The sequence below is a fragment of the Mixophyes fleayi genome, chromosome 1 (assembly GCF_038048845.1).
Source record: "Mixophyes fleayi isolate aMixFle1 chromosome 1, aMixFle1.hap1, whole genome shotgun sequence".
Lineage (NCBI taxonomy): Eukaryota > Metazoa > Chordata > Amphibia > Anura > Limnodynastidae > Mixophyes > Mixophyes fleayi.
This window is the reverse complement of record NC_134402.1, coordinates 316,854,869-316,872,210: the sequence shown is the minus strand read 5'-3', so window position 1 is coordinate 316,872,210 and position 17,342 is coordinate 316,854,869. Positions and strand designations below refer to the sequence as shown.

Genomic DNA, 17,342 nt, shown 5'->3' with positions numbered 1-17,342 from the left:
CAAATTGATCCAATTAACTTTTAAATTTCTCATAGGATTTCAGGAATAGGTCTAACCCTTCATATTTCTTCAGTTTCTCACCAAGTTGAACTAATTCTAATGCATTTCTGTTTAAAAGAAGACTATCATGTTTAATTAAGATGTTCATGAGTTCATTAGAGCGTCAGTGAATGTTCCCACCCTTTTCTAGGTACTTCATTTGCCAATTAAAAGGCTGAATATAGCTTAGGTCAAAGACCCCTTGGTATAATGTTTTGTTTTAGATAAGTATTAAGCAAAGTTTTATTTCAATAGGTTTTGGGTTTGTTTAAACATCACATTTTTTAATTCCAGTAGATGCTCTGACCATCCTATGGTGGCATCATCCCTACTGAAGGTATCTGTTAGGAAATCCACATTAGTGTTCTCCAACTACCTCTCCTGCTCAAATCACTACTTTTACTAAAAGATGCAATTTAATCAATTAGATTTATATAATATTGTTGAAAATGATGCAGTAATTGGTTATCAAGGCACTTGGTAGTATGACTTTTAGACAACTTGTGCTGCTGTGTAAAGTAGTGAGACAGAGCTCACAAAATCAATTAATATATCAGTTAATATATTTAAATCTCACACCCTACCAAGTGAATCATTCACCACTTTGTATATTCTTATGATTCGCTATACTTTCCATTTATGTAGATAAATTGATTAAGGTGGATTCACCCTCACATTACAGTATAATTCATTGCACAGGGTAAAACATAGAAGAAGAAGGAAAATGTGTTGAGTTGGGGCACTTAATAAAGCGACGTCACCAGAATCAGCAAACATACAGTATATTGTTTTACATTGCTCACTGATGTTAGACATTTACAACCATTAAATTGTATTTCACTCTATGTCTGAGCACATTTAACCTTTTTTTGTCTATACCAGATACAGGCTTAAAGCTTACTGACAATTGTGAATCCTCATCTGACCATCTTTAAGCATTAAACAAGAGTACATGTTCATCATCATCATTATTCCACTGAGTATGGGTATTACACTATGTTACTTTGTTCTCATTATGATCATACTCACACTGCTGCAAACAGACACTGATACTTAATAACAATTTTACTTCTACAAACTGACTTATTGTACTCAAAATTTGCAAAAATGTGGCTGAATAAAGAATGCTCCTTGTCACTATGTGATAAAAAGAATGTTAGAGAATCACTTTCATTTGAACTGCTAACATGGGCTACACCGTCCATAATTTTATGTGTTTAACTCATATCTACAAAACCCATGCTTTGTCTGAAGGGTTTAAGATTTTTATGTGGGGGGAGGGGGGCTTCTTTTTCATACATTTTATAATTTGCTGTAACTAACTGACAGTAAAAAAATAATTGATATTGAGGCTTCCTAATATAATAAGGTGGTGACTGGTGCAAAGAACCCTATGTTTTCTTCACTTTTAACTATCACACATCAGTCTGTTCATCTTCTTTTATTAAATATCTTATTGTATTAGGAAGCCTCAATATCAATTATTGTTTTACTGACACCTATATTAAGTAATGACAAGTATAGAAACAATGGGTCTTGGTCTAATTAGGGAAGATACAGATGTGAAGTTATAGTAAACTTGTACAATTGGAAAAACCCAACACAAATCTATCTAACTACAATAGATTATAAATTACTATCATCCTCACCATTTATTTATACAGCACCACAACTTCCACAGCGCTGTATAGAAAATATTTGACATCCACATCAGTCCCTGTCCTATTGGAACTTACAGTTTAAATTCCTTAACACACATACTAGTGTTAATTTTGTCAGCAGCCAGGGAGGAAAACGGAGCACCTGGAGGGAACCCACAGGGAGAACATACAAACTCCACACAGATAAGGCCATGGTTGGGAATCAAACTCATGATCCAAATGCTGTGTGGCAGAATCAGCCAACAGACAAAATAGCCAATGTTACTATGAACAAAAAAAAGATATATAAGTGGCAGTGCTGGTGTATAAAATATATCTGATTTATTAAGACATATAAAAATATTCAAACATTAAAATATAATTATATCGGTGGATCGAGCCGGATAATGAAACACCTTCAATACTAATAAAGCTCTGAAAATATGTACATATATAGACAAAGAGTATATGATTAATCAATGGCGGCCAATAGATAATGACCAACTGAGAGTGTAAACAAATCGTAGTCACTTGGAGAGCAACTCCTCCTTCAGAATGAGAAGCGATTAAGCATAACCAGCTGTGGGTAAGATGATCCGACCAATGAAGCTCCCACGCTCCTAGCACATTGAGTGCAGCAAAAAGTCACATAGATCCACACTATACCAGTAGAATAACTTGCTGGAACAAAATTCTCCTTATCGCTCTCTTGTATTTGAATCCTCCTATCCGTGTATACACGGAAATCCAAAAAAGTGGGTGTATCCAGACTCTTCCACGTCAGCCTGATGCGTTTCTCCGCCTCTCAACTGGGCGGTTTCATCAGAGGTCATGAGAGAATGCTACTATGAACCAGATTTGCACAGAATAGATGTGAACATTACATCACAAACAGTAGCCTTTACAGACAATTCCTGTAGAACAATCAAGGAAGAATGTGCTGCCAGATAAGTGGGGGCCAGAACTTAATTAAAGACATCATTTGGAAAACAAGTGGGGAAAATCAATATGAAAAAGGATTTAGGAATAAAAGGAACAAATGAGAACTTGAGACGCAAACCCTTTTAATACAGGAAATGGAAAGGTTAGATTATACAGACAAGTTATAATAACTTTGTTTACACTATTAAAAAAACATTTTTTATGACCTAATTAATATGAATAATATGTATTTGAAGTCAATATGCAGGTTTTTCTAACAAACTATTCATACCAAGCACCATATAAAAGGCAAGAGGTTATCAATTATAATTGGATGAAGAATGATCTCACCGTGAGCATAGAAAGGACTGTTTCGTTTAAGTGTGAATTCAAAATGGTTTGGATTAGGATGATTTTTACCAGAAATAAAATGTGTATTCATAATTATTAAATGATATTATGGGGTTGATTAATACAGAAAATAATTGATACAGAAAATGTATCCAAAGATCATTTGTAAGTTCAGGGAGTCATTTTTTTTTACCCTGTGAGGCTAAATTGAAAAATGTCACACTGGGGGTTTTGCTGTATTCTGGATCAATTTTTGAAAAGTTGAAGTCGATGGACCCCTTTCTTTTCTCAACCTTATTAAATCTGTAAATTATAGTTTGACTTTTAAATGCCATATTTAATTTTGTACTTCTGTATTTTTTTATAGGAATGGAAATCACTACTCATACCTAAAAGAAATGAATCACAAGTGACTGAGTTCATTCTTGTGGGCCTCTCTTCTGACTTGCAGCCATATCTTTACAGCTTTTTTCTACTAATATATCTATTTACATTGGCAGGAAACGTAATAATTATTCTGACAATTACATTGGAATCACAGCTTCACACACCCATGTACTTGTTCCTTATAAATTTATCTTTCACTGAGATCTTCTATGTCTCAACAACAGTTCCTCGAATGCTCAGAGATTTCTTGCACATAGACAAAACTATTTCTTTTATTGGATGTGCTCTTCAACTTTATTTCTTTTGTTTCCTTGGTGCAACAGAATGCTTAATTCTTGCGTTCATGGCATATGATCGTTTTGTGGCCATTTGTCATCCTCTTAATTACGTAACTATTATGACCAAAACAAAGTGTTTACAGCTTTCACTGGCATCATTCCTAGGTGGGATGTTTCTACCTTTGACCAATGTTGTGCTGGTCATTCACTTGCCATACTGTGGCCCCAACATTGTTGACCATTTCTTCTGTGATATACTTCCAGTGATGAGGCTGGCCTGTGCTAACACCTTTGCTACTAACATTTCTATTCTTGTTTTAGGTTTTGTGGTTATTCCTTTACCTTTCTTACTTATACTTGTATCTTATGTATCTATCTTTAAAGTCATCTTTAAAATCCGTTCAGCAGCTGGGCGTAGCAAAGTATTTTCTACATGTGGTTCCCATCTTACATCTGTAAGTTTATTCTATGGATCAGGTACTATAACTTATATCAGAATAAAATCTATTGATACACTTGGAGGAGCCAAAGCTTTGTCTCTTCTGTACATAGTTTTTTCTCCAATGTTGAACCCTTTAATTTACAGCTTGAGGAACATAGAGGTTAAAAACGCAATGAAGAGACTTATAAGCAAATTTTTCTAAATTTACAGTTAAGAAATACATGTTTATCTGTTTTATACAATTAAATATTTGGCAAATATAACAAGTTAATAAAATCAATAATCTCTCTTCACCATGGCATTGTTTGTTTGTTTGTTCCCAGGATAGAAAGGTTCTTTACCTTCATTATAAGCTTGAAATGAAAATGAGGTTTAATTTTTTTAATATTCATAGTACAATGTACAATATATATATATATATATATATTAGACTTCGCCTACAGATCAAGCAGAGGTTAACGAAGTGAACAACATGCCATGGCACATAATTTTATTTTTGCTTCAAATTTTCTCAAATATCCTAAGTGGCTCTGGCACAAGATAGCAGAGATATGGTGTTGAATTATTAGTCATTTGACAACATTCACCAAATAAACTCCATGTACATTACCTGTGACCAATATTGTGCTTGCTTCAATATGTTTCCCAAAAGATGTTTTATAAACACTGCCTTAAAAATGAGAAATTCTTTTCACACAAAAGCAGTATCTTTTTTATACAAACCATGACATAGAAAGGGAGCAGTATGTAAAAGTGAATGTGTCGATGGGAACAGTTAAAACATTTTAGAGGGTTCTCCTGGAACACTATACGAAATGAGAAAAAATGAACATGAAGTAAAAAAGCTAAAGCAAAATAATATAGTATAAAATGAAAAATAATTAAAAAAAAATATTATAATAACAGATAAAATTTAATAATATTAAGTAAAACCAATTTCAGTTAAAAAAATACAACCATATGTTTTTGCCAATGTAATAAGAACAGATAAGGCTTATGAAAGCTGTAAATGATTGTAGTAAATTTGATACATGCAAAAATCATGAGCCAAGAAACGTATTTAATTTTCCCTTTGTAAAAGTCTTTTACAGCTTCGTACAAAATGAGTGAAAGACATCAGCACATTGTTGTAGGTCTTTTTTGCTGATTATGTATTAATGGAACAAATATGATCTGAATGCAATTTCTTTTGTGAAATGTTCCTTGTTGGAATCTGCAGAAAATGCTTTGCCTCAAGGAAATAAAGTTTGAGTATCAATTGCTCTTTACTTACAGTGAGTCATTCATTTGCAGAATAGTCTCTGCGATACTATCACCTGGGGCAAACTTTGATGGTCCTGCAGATACTGCCATCATGACTAGATCCATGCACTTTAGCAGAAAGTAAATGCCCTTATGCAAAAGTAGGTAAATGACATCACAATAGGGAACTTGCAGAGTTGTTTTGCAGTTTTCGGTTCAGTGATATGCAGCCAGCCTATAAAAGAATCTCAATAATCTCCTTGCAAGCACTATGGGCCGAACTAAGGGAACTAGCTCAGGTGGCAGCCATTGTCAGTAATATAGTGAGTAGGTGCAAAAATAACCTTTAACTCAGACTTGAACAATGAAAGTGCTTTAATTGACATCAATCCAAACTTTAAAAATAATAAACACCTAGCCCCCCTTTCGGGGCACTGCCTCACTGTTTGCACCTCTATTTATTATTTATATATTATTTTGGTTTAGTGTAACTGGGCAACTTGTGAGGTTCATTGCAGGCACTTGTTTGGAGACAATCAAGCCTGTAGAATTTAGGAAATGTATTACTGTGTATGGCCCACAGGTGCTGAACATAATAAAACTCATCAGGCAAAATAGTTATATGGATCACTTGGATAACAGAGTAAGAAACTCTTCTGAAAGCATCTTCCACAATATTTCTGATGCTGTAGGGCTAGGTAGAGATCAAGTCCTTGACGTCCGTTATGTCACTGTCCAATAATTAATCTTTCTCTGATGATCCATGTACAACGAGAGAAGTTTTGAAATCATTGTCAGGGTATTTGCATAATGAGTGGAGCAGAAATTCAGCCCAGTTAATGATGCATGTTCACATAGTTTCATAAGCCATCAGCATAGTTATAAAGTCCTTCAGAAAAGGGCCTGCATCCATTTTGGGTAGCAATACAGATGACAGATTCTGAGCTGACAGAGAGATATGAGCTCCACCAATTAATGTTGAATAGATTCAGATATGCAGGGCCTGAGTCATTAGGACATACATCATACATTTGTTATAAACCACTCATAAATCGTCTCTCTGTACTTCCAAAGAAAACAAGGAATGGATCTAACAATATGTGTGGTGTTGACTATGGGTGTAGTTTTACTCTGCTCTACCATACCAGGCACTGCAGGATACATATAATACCCATGTGCAATATAAAATATCAAAAGAATGCACAGAAAAAAAAATCTTAAGCAATTAATGTTACCTGTTAATAAAATAGTTATTTTTGATAAAAATGGAAGTTTAAAAAAATAAATAAAATAAAATATTTTTTTCCCCCTTGTAAAAAAACATTTATTAAGTTGTCCTTAATGTCTACTGTACATAACAGATATTTTTAGCATTGCATCTGATTGCAGACACATATTATAGCATGCATACTATACCAACCACTAGGACTCGCGACTTAGACTAGCCCTATAGCTGGTGCAAGAGATACGGTAGAAAAGCAAGTGACTCTGAGACACCCAGAGCTTGATTCAGAAGCTGCTATGTGCACTTGAGATTGGCACGCCCTCACTTTAAATTGACAACGGCCAAGTGCCTCTTACCAGCACTGTTCACTCCTTAAAGTCATAGGCTGTAGTAAGTGTCCATTGTGTTTGTGCACTCAGTGGCCAGGGCTCCTTTCACGGCTGTATCTCCCATTTCTGGGCATGTGCGGAGTGATTTTGCGTACGATATATACTCAGAATTGGCAGATACGTGCCTTAATGACTCAGGCCTGCAGAATGGAAATAAATAAATTACTTCCTTTCCAACGCACCTCTGTTGATCGTAATACTATAGCTCCATTAATTGCAGGAGTTGATGTCTGGATAAAGAGAATGTCAATGAATGCTTTGGCGAATCACAATGATTGTGACCGGCAGAAGTCACGCACGGTCACGTGAGGTCACACTACTGTACGTAAATATACTATACAAGTTAACCCGTGCATGATACTCATGCATTCTAGTCAAATCAAGCTACTTAAGGTCTTGTTATGCATTTGGGCCTAGCCCAGGCCTCCTCAGGGGAAGAGCGTTACTTTCCGACGCAAGCGCCCTTTTTAATGTGTGTTCATGAGGTAAAATTACCTCACAAAAATGAGTTTGACCCCTCAACTCGTAAATTTAGCCTTTACTATCCCTCCCACGGGGGAAGGGGGGATGATGGAAGTTAACTGACTTCACTATTCTAATTTTTTTGTCAAATAATGTCAGTATACCAAATTTCAGGTCAATTGGATGAGCCCTTTCTGAGAAAATAGTTTTTTCCACACACACTAACACACGCCGCTTGACTTTTACTTTTATATATATATATATATATATATATATATATATATTAGATAATGCTAAGAATTTAGTAGGTCAGTGTATAACTCCGCCCAGCAGGTGGCGCTGCAGCTTGTTGTTTTTTTTCACACACAGACTAACACACGCCACTAGGCTTATATATATTAGATAAACCAGAATTTACTTTAGTGAAAAACCAATAAATCAATCTAAAAAGAAACTATATTCTGTAAATCAGAAAATACATTTTTCTATATACATGCAGTACACACATTAAACAGTAAATGTTATAAGGTGACATGATAAGAAGGGTTACAACAAAAGTGCCAAAATTATAATGACATTTGTATGTATGTATTTTTTTAGGAATTATTAAATACATGTTTAAAGTTACTTCTTTATTAAAGAGTTTTTCCATTTATTTGAATGTGCGCACATATGAATGCCTGCATTGAACACATATATTTACTACACATAATATAATAAAAATTACTTTCATTCCTCAATAAACTGGAAATGAGCATCTAAAATGAAAAGAAGATGAATCAAATAAATAAAACATTAAATCTACTTAAATCCTATTAAGTCCAAAGCTTTGATAGACCAGGCATCAAATCTCTAATGAAAATTAGAGCGAAGCTTTTACTATGGGTGCCTATGAGCAAAACTCTTTGAATCACAAATAGAACTGAGTTACTTACTTTATATATTTTGTGAGGTCACAGTCTCTGTGGTCTGGCAACGTTCCATGATCTCCTTACTGTTGTAAGTCCCCTGACAAAGTTGAACAAGATAAAATGCTGAGGGGCTTTTGACCCCACCAGGTTACTGTCTACAAAAAAACAGTGGTGCATTTACATCTGCTTTCCACTGCAAATGATGAGTAACTTAAAGCAGGAAGACGTGGAAATGTGATATTGTAACACATGAATGGTGCGATGCAATAAAATTGATGCACTCTTAATATATCTGTTCTAAATTTACACTTTGAATAAAATAATAAGATAAGAAAATAGTAATAATAAGAAGAAGAAGAAGAAAAAAAGAAAAAGAAGAAGAATATAACTAGATATTACCACAATCCCTTTGCTGACGTATTTCTCCATAGTTACTTGCAAAATATTAAAATTACTTATCTGATTAATCATCACCAGATAGGTCTTCAAACAAAAGAGTGAACCTTTCAAAAGCAAAATCTGCATAAAAATTCATCATTAAAATCCAGTAAAATCCTATAAAGCATTCCTTCAGGCAGCCAATAATATTTTTACTTTTAAAATTTAGATAATTTTTTTTTGTGGGCTCACGTGCAAAGATAAATCCTTGTGAAGTGTGATGATTTGTTATGAATTAAATTGAAGGGGTAGAGAGATTGCATGTAGATCTTTTCTGGTTCATCTACTTTGTATCCTCTGATTGGAGGAGCTTAGTGGATAAAGGTGTTCCTTGTTGAAGGCAAGGTAGGTATATATGAGTGTCTATCTTTACCCTTAAGTAAAACAAGATTTAGTTTTTTGGGACAAGATTAGTTAAATTAAAATCTAGGTGTCGAGAGTGTGCATTTAGGAGGGTATTATCTCTTTTTTTTTAGGAAGCACTGGTGCCTGCAGTACCAATGAAATTACTTCTATTCCACACATCTTCAAATATTCTAATTAATGGATGTCAGTCTATACTTTCCTTTTGCATCAACCTGATTCATTTTATTTAAGGAACAGTATTACAGAATCAAATAAAAGTATAACATACATTTAAATGTACTTATGAAACAAATGACATTCCTGCTATCGCCTTAAATAAACTGTATTTTTAGATGAAAACATTTAATTTATTTTCTAACAATAACTGATTATAATCACTTCCTTAGATGTCTATGTGAATTGCATGTATTACAAGAAAGTAGAAACCTTCGAAAATACCATAGTAGATCATATTAAAATTCAGCTTACTGCATTGGTCAAATTACAAGCTTCTGTCATTTGCCAGTGAATTCTTGCACACGTGTTTAGCTCCACAGAAATATGCAAACATATTAGTAGCTGAACGTTTAACAATTTAAATAAATATCTTGTTTCTCTTAGTAAATCATTGCTTTCTTATTTAACTGCATTGATTGCCTTTTGCTCCGAGAACATGGTATGTACTTGCAACAGTGTTAAAATATTTTAACCATTTGGTCTTTGTGCTTATATTTAAGAATACAGTTGCAAGTCTGCAAGCATCAATGCTTATCTAACTTTGTCCTTCTAATATTCATATTTTTTAGTTATCCAAATGCCACTGCTCAAAATGTTACTAAAATTACATCTTCGCTTCCACTTGAGCCTGAACCAATGCTTGTGTATTTGAAAAATGGCCTCTTGATTCTGAATGGAGGTCTCAACAATGATCTGAATATCTACTATTATGTAGCTAATTTCTATAATAATGCCAATAAGACAAAAAATGTGGAATATTGCTATGGAATAAGCTATTTCAGGCACCTACATTATATAACCTCTGCTCTATGTGTTTCGAGAGAATAAATATAAGCTGATCCCCTTCAAATGTTACCAGTAATAATTAAGGAGAGCACACATATGATTTTCACTACAGCAATTATTGATTATGTTGCTGGAGGCATTTGAACATAAAGTTTGCAAGGAACAACAAAACCAAATCCATACATATGATCATAGAACCTTACCTATTATTATGAATGTTTTGTATCTGAACAACAGACTTGTTGCTTGTGAGACAGAAATGCTGTAGTTGCTGATAGAGCTTAGTCACTGTGAAAATATGTTTACATCTGCTTTCTTCCCCATAGTTTCCCTTGACATTCATTGCCTTATGACTCACAATGATTAGAAGACAATTGCTTTGATTGCTTCTGAATATTGTCACTTCAACTGTCATCCTGAGATACCCTCTGATGCCCCTGTAGGCATACAAGGTTTCACAATTACAGAAATCGATAGACTGCCTACTCTAGTATTAAGAGGTTTGAGATTTATTTTTATAAAAACAATGTTAATCAACTGAGTCCACATAGATATTTTGATTGTCCCATTGAACTTCTGCCGGGAGCTGCAATACCTTTCAGTTGTATTTATTCTCCTCTCTGAACCAGTGTTAAACGTTAGAGAAAGTCAAGAAATACTTGGAGTATACAGAAAATAGGGTTTTTCAATCTTTAGACCTCGCTAATTCTAGCCCTTTTTTTTGTGGAGAAAAGAATTGGGGCATTACATTGTTGCATTCACTACAAGGAGCTTAATGAAGTAGAATTAAAAACCAGTATTAATTCTGAGTTACTGGAAATGTTGCAAAAATATTTAAAAAAACTGAGTCTTTGGGTGGACAAAACTTCACATTTGAACAGGACATTACTGAAGGACTACTTTCCAAACTCATTAAAGGAAATATCAATATTTAGTGATGCCCTTCATCCCTTATAATGCCCTTGCAACATTCAAGATATTTTTTAACAATGTCTTGTGAAATTCCTAGACCAGTTAGTGAAGGTCTAGCTTGATAACTGCTTGATAATTTCTAACAATATTGAAGAACTCCCCCAAAAAAATTTGCCTTACAGGTTTCTGCCAACATCAAATGTATTAAACTAGATAAGTGTGAATTTGAAAACACACAAATTCAATTTATCAGATGTATTATATACATTGAAGGACTAAGTAAAGATTTTACTGGAATGACATATCCCTGAAGTGACAATAAGTGCAGGGATTTGTAGTGTTTTCATTCTTCTATAGACAATTTATTAAAATATTCTCTAGAAGTATTCGTTTTACACCTGACTTACATCCACATCTGGGGGTATAATTGCTAAACTGCAGGTTTGAAAAAATAGAGATGTTGCCTATAGCTGTCATTTTGTAGAATATACTAAATAAATTATAACTAGAATCTGCTATAGGCAAATCTCTACTTTATCAAACCTGCACTTTACTAAATATACACTCTGGAGACCACTTAAGTAGTCTCCAGATGTGGAAGCTGTATTTGTGCATTTGACAAATACCTTGACCTCTGTTCTTGATATTTCTAATTGAATTGGAAACATTTCATTCTGCTGTGGGAGCTGTCCTTTTCCAGATGACTGGGCCTAAAATTATACTATATTCCTCTGCCTACTATTCAGACTATATTTCATCAGCAGAAGGAAACTATAATCTAGGAAACAAAGAATGATTGTCCATAAAATATTAATATATGCCTCTCCTTGAAGGAGTGCTTCATTCATTTACCTTTCTTACAGATCAGCAGAGCTTGGAGTTTATCAGATCAGCCAAGAGATTGTCAGTTAAATAGGTAGACAAGCAAAGTGGACGTCTGTTTGCAGAGTTGACCATTTGACACTTCTGCATCCTTATGACTGGAGAGGCGGAGTGGGGGGGAGGGAAGGAATGGGCAAACATAGGGAAAGTACAGTGAAGGTGCGTTTGCATAATTGTGAATGATGGTAACATGCAGGATGTGAAGATATGTGGTTCCCTTAATCACTCAGACACAGTATTAGAGGAAAAATAGAAGCATGATTTATTCTGCAGAACAGGATTAAATACAGCATGGCCCCTTAACAATAGTAGGTGAGGAAATCAGTTCAAATAAATCCAGTGGGATAGGTTCCACAGCACATCTCTGGCAGAGCATCACCTCTTGGCCCAAGTCAGTCACATCCATGTCCAGCTCCCAGGGTAGCCTATTTTATCACCTCATAATCCCACCTTGGGAACTGCCTGCCCAGGGGAGTTGCAAAAGGTCTCGATTGGTGGGCTTCTTACACTATCCAGCCCCCTCCCCTACCTCCCCAGGTGTCTCCCTCAGGTGACCCCTGCTGGGTCTGGCTCCTGGCTGCCTGTAGAGCTCACTAGTGGACACTAGGGAGCAAACAGAAATAAAAATGGTAGCTTAATTCACTCAACTCCTGAGTGTTCCCTGTGGAGGTGGAATTTAACCCCTGAAGTACTTTTCCAAGGAGATGTTATAGATCCATCATTGATACTTCCTGATAACAACATGGCTAAAGAGTGCAGTTCAGGTATTGATTAGATTAAGGGGGGTTTGTAACACCATGCACCATGCCCGTTACTTTACACAGGGACACACAGATACACCTGTCAGTAAAAGTATCTCGTGCAGGTGCCTGTGGCATGGTGCAAAGTGATGTTGGAACTGGCACTTGGGGAACCACAAGTGCCAGCAGGGCACACTGCAACCTGTAATGCACCAACCCAAAATTTAAATAGACCACATTCCTCATTGTACCAATCATTTTATTAAAAATGCTAAACCCCACTAATACTTACCAACATCTGTATTCTTCAGCTGTAAATGATTCAATTGTGTAAGCTTTAAAGAATCCTATCTTGTAAGCTTTAAACCTAGAAGAAAAAACATTCAAATATTCCAAGTATGAAATTTAAAATCTTCTTTTCTAGCTGCTTAAAAACATAAAATATTCCTCTGTATGCTTGCCCAAAAAAAAATAACAATACAGACAACCCATGCTTAGTTCCTGTGGGCAAGAACTCTCAGCACATAATGAAAAACTGACAGCCAGTAGGTCTATTTATAACCTGTGACTTTCCCACACTGTCGGATATATAGTCCCAACTTTTGGCATGGGAAAGCATTCAGAAGCCTGGGTCAACCAGAACTCGTGCCCAACTATCTTTTCTGACAGCCTGAATACTTCCCTCCAGAATGGTATAATGCTTACACAATTTCACCAGATGTGATACAATGACCTAGATTACCTGTTGCATCTCCAACAGGTTGATTAAACATTTTGGTAAAATTTGTATAAGGAAGAACGGCATCTATGCCACTTGATTAAGAGTTTATATTGCATATCTTCTACTGATACGCTTAGTGATCACCCATGGGCAGCTTGACAGATCTTGGAACAAGATACCTAGACAGTGGCTAAGGATAAGTCTGTATCCCAGGATTCCATAAATTTAGTTCTGGATGTGAAAAGCTCATCCAGGAGATTCTTATATATGCTTGATATGGCATGAATTGGTGCAATATCTGAGAGCCTTAATTAGGGACAGTTCCCTACCAAAAGTCTTAACACCTCTCCTAGACTTAAGGAAATACTACAATTGAATGTATCTCAGAACTCCTGCTATTCCAGAGAATATCTAATTTGAAGACCACAAGTTAAACTAGTCTGGTAATGCCTATTTGAGCTCACTTTCTGAATACTCCCTGGAAGAGACCTGGAGGGAAATTTGGATTAAACAAGATGGTCCTGAGTTCAAGCCATGGAAAATCCCCATGTTATAAATATGACTAATGTCGTGAGACCTCATTTTGCGCTGGAAGTTCTTAGGACCTAGTCTTGCGTTGTCTATAAGGGATTTTTATTTTGCCAAGGATCTATGGATTTATTGCAGATGAATACCCTGGATCTAGGTGAGAAATAAAGAGGGTAAATAAGAATAGAGTAGCTGTGTTTTTATTTTAATTCAAATAATGATTACACTGGTGTCTGTTTTATTTATATTTTTTCTTTGGTGCACTATAGGTCCCAACAGACCTTGTGTGCCAGGGTATGTTGGCACTTCTGGTCCAACAAGTGTCAACATGCACTGGCAGCAATGGATATGCTGTTGCTTGTAGTATTACAAGTGTCAGCATGCCCAAACACTTAATGGCAGCCTGGGAATACTGGGACTTGTAGTGCATCAGGGACAAAATGCTTTTGTATATAACATAAGTATTATTATCCCAAATCCCACTGCCCAGGGATGTGGGAACAGCCCTAGTGGTACCAGCACAGGGTTGGGTACATAATGGAGGGGGCTAGACATTTTTTTCTTGTGGACCCAATCAGCCTAAGAAAATCAGTCCTGTGCTGACCAGCCTGAGGCTGGTTTGGTATTACGCAGGGGGACTCCACATTGTGGTTTTTCCTGCTATCGTGTCACCAGCCTAGGCCTAGTGCCTGTACTAGTAAAATCAGGGGGACCTCATGATTTTTGCTCTGCCCACAATTTTGCTACTACTGGCCTAGGATGGCAGCACTACGGTTTGACAGCTTTTTTGGGTGGGCATACCAGTTTCTTTCTTACATTTCTTATGTTTTTGTTTTTTTAACATGTATTACCATTTTAAATATATTGATTTATGTTGACATTTTGATTGTCTACTTTACAATCCTGTCTAAATTTTACAGTTTGACCTTTTAACTGTGTATGCATTATAACATGTACATTTTCTGACTGTCAACTTTTAACTGTGTCGACCTTATGATTGTAGACATTTTGGTGCAGACATTTTTACTGTCGAATTTTCAACTACATCCCATCTGGCCTATCCAGGTGTCTATCTCTAAATCCAAATGCCCGAGAAACAGGTAGTCATTTCTTGAATAACTGGATTGGGATGGGAATAAATTGTGTAGTTCCTATCAGGCGGACAACTGATGGTCATGAAAATCTCATCTAACTTTATGTGAGTTTTTCAATGACACCCTCCCACTTTGAGGTGCCTACTTGAGGGACCAAAGTCAAGTTAAGAGTAAGGGTGGTGGAACAGCCATAACTGGTCATTCTAAAAAAAATGAAAATACAAAATAAGTATAAATTGTTAAGTAGCTACAGAGCGACGAGTACTCAAGGGTAAACATGAGAAGAAAACCGGTAACAATATTTTCCTCCTCTTCTACTGCTACTAATAGGCCAGAACAACTCATAGGGTTGTGGTTATTATGGATAATGTATTAACTGGGGATAACCACTCTTCGATCTTTTGGATGAAGTAGGGGAAGAAGAGGGCAACCTAAAAATGGCCCTAAGAAAAGGGGTCAGTGATCATAGGACTGCGGGGAGTCAGTAATTAGATGATCCTCACACCCTCTTCAGTATATTTGGAACTATCGCAAAGGCATACATAAAAACTTTGAGTGGCAAAGTATTGGTTAATTCAGAGTATACATCACTAAGAATTACTATAATGTTGCAAAAGGGAGAAACTGGTTTTGGACATGAACAGTGGAATTAAATCTATCTTTCAACATTTCTAAGAGTGTGGACAGTTTATAGTCATAAGGAGGAGGTCATACAGGCATAAGATTATGGTTGTAAGCCTAGTACCAACATAAATGTATATAGCATTGTAAAGTATTAATATTCAGTCACTGTCGTTATAAACATGAATGCCAATCTGGTAGCCGTACTTTGGAGATGTTGAGTGCCTAACAAAAGGACTGAAGCTCATCATGGGCCCTGAGTGTGATACGTTTGCCACTGTGGTTCACTTGGATGCTTAGCGGGAAACCCCAATGAAATATAATGGATTGTTCTTCATCTCATCAGTAAGCGGCCTGAACATCTTTGGCTGCTGGAGGATGGACCATGGTAGGTCCTGGTATATTTGTATCTTGTGGTTATCAAATTCAATGTCATTAAGGCCTCAAGTTTTTTCCTTAACTGCATAGCAATAAAGCCTGCAGATGATATCACTAGTCTTCTCAGATTGCAGGCCCCATTGCTGCAGGACTCAGTGCATTCTAGCAAAAATTATTTGTTCGTTTGCATCATTGTTCAAAATTTCATCAAAAATCTTTGTGCACAATTCCTTTGGGAGGAATATCTTCCAGAATACCTCTGACTCTCAGATTGTTGCGACAACTTCTGTAGTCTAGATCGTCCAATTTTTTTCAGATGTGGGAGCCATATTGGATGCTTCCTCACTCATTCCATGTTAGAGTGATTGTGGAGGTATTAAGTGTGGGTGAGTTGGCAAACAATTATTGGAATGCTGCCTGTGTCAATGACTCTTTTGGCTTCCCCTTATATTTTTTAGACGTTCCCTTCTTTTCCTTCCCCATTTAGAACTACAAAACAGCTGGTGCTCATGAGTAATTATTAGGCATAATATACGTAACATATCCAGCTTTACACTACGTAACATATCCAGCTTTAGGTTGTTCCAGCCACTATGCCCCTGGAGAAAGGTTAAAAAAGAGCCTTTGTAGAGTTAAAATGGGCCAGACCTGATGTCTGGATCACAGTTCTGAATAGCATATCAAAGAAATTCCCTTGTTATTGTCTCCTTAGCAGTGAAAAAGATAAGACATATGCAAGTTGCAAGGGATGGTACTGAAATTGACTCATAGTCTCAAATTTTGCCACAGTGTAACAGCAGATTTCCTAAATAGTCTGGTGTCTGAGGGTGTCCGCTAGTGAAATATAGTCATATATCCATATAGGAATTTGATATGGGAAAGCTGTCCTACATTTTTGTTCAGATAGATCACAGAGATCAAATAACATTATAAGTTAAATTGAATCTTCAGTGTCTGCATGACACTATGTGGAGAACACAAATGCAAATGGCTGATATGGCACCTGTGGGAAGCAGGTTTGGGTGGAACTTGGTTATAGACCCCTGTCGGGAAATCTCACACAGCTTCCAAGACTTTAGCCTAGGTTTAAGGGATTTACATGTGCTTTCCAATTGGGCATTGAGGCCAGGGTAGTAGTCTCAAGGTAGCCCCATAGGAGATATTAAATATCTAGCATTGCAGTCTAAACCATGCAGCCCTCGAAACAAGAGGGAGGAGAAAGCAGATTTGCGACTATGGGACAGTTGGTGGGGATAAGGGCATACCTTGGAGTGTGCTGTGTGTGCAGGACACCAAAGATAGCCCATTCAGATACACTCACAGTGATCTCATATCAGGGTCCCATGATGTGGTCGGTATGCTTCTCCTATGTT

The 17,342-nt window shown here is 36.2% G+C and overlaps 1 protein-coding gene across 1 annotated transcript in view; it reads left to right on the top strand.

Moving 5' to 3' along the window:
• LOC142152688 (olfactory receptor 6N1-like) overlaps window positions 1–4,260 on the top strand; it is a 42,438-nt gene extending 38,178 nt beyond the window's left edge. The window contains exon 3 of the mRNA XM_075209635.1: window positions 3,319–4,260. Coding sequence (XP_075065736.1) covers window positions 3,319–4,260 — 942 coding nt within the window. The remainder of the gene's footprint in view (window positions 1–3,318) is intronic.
• The last annotated feature ends 13,082 nt before the right edge of the window (window positions 4,261–17,342 follow it).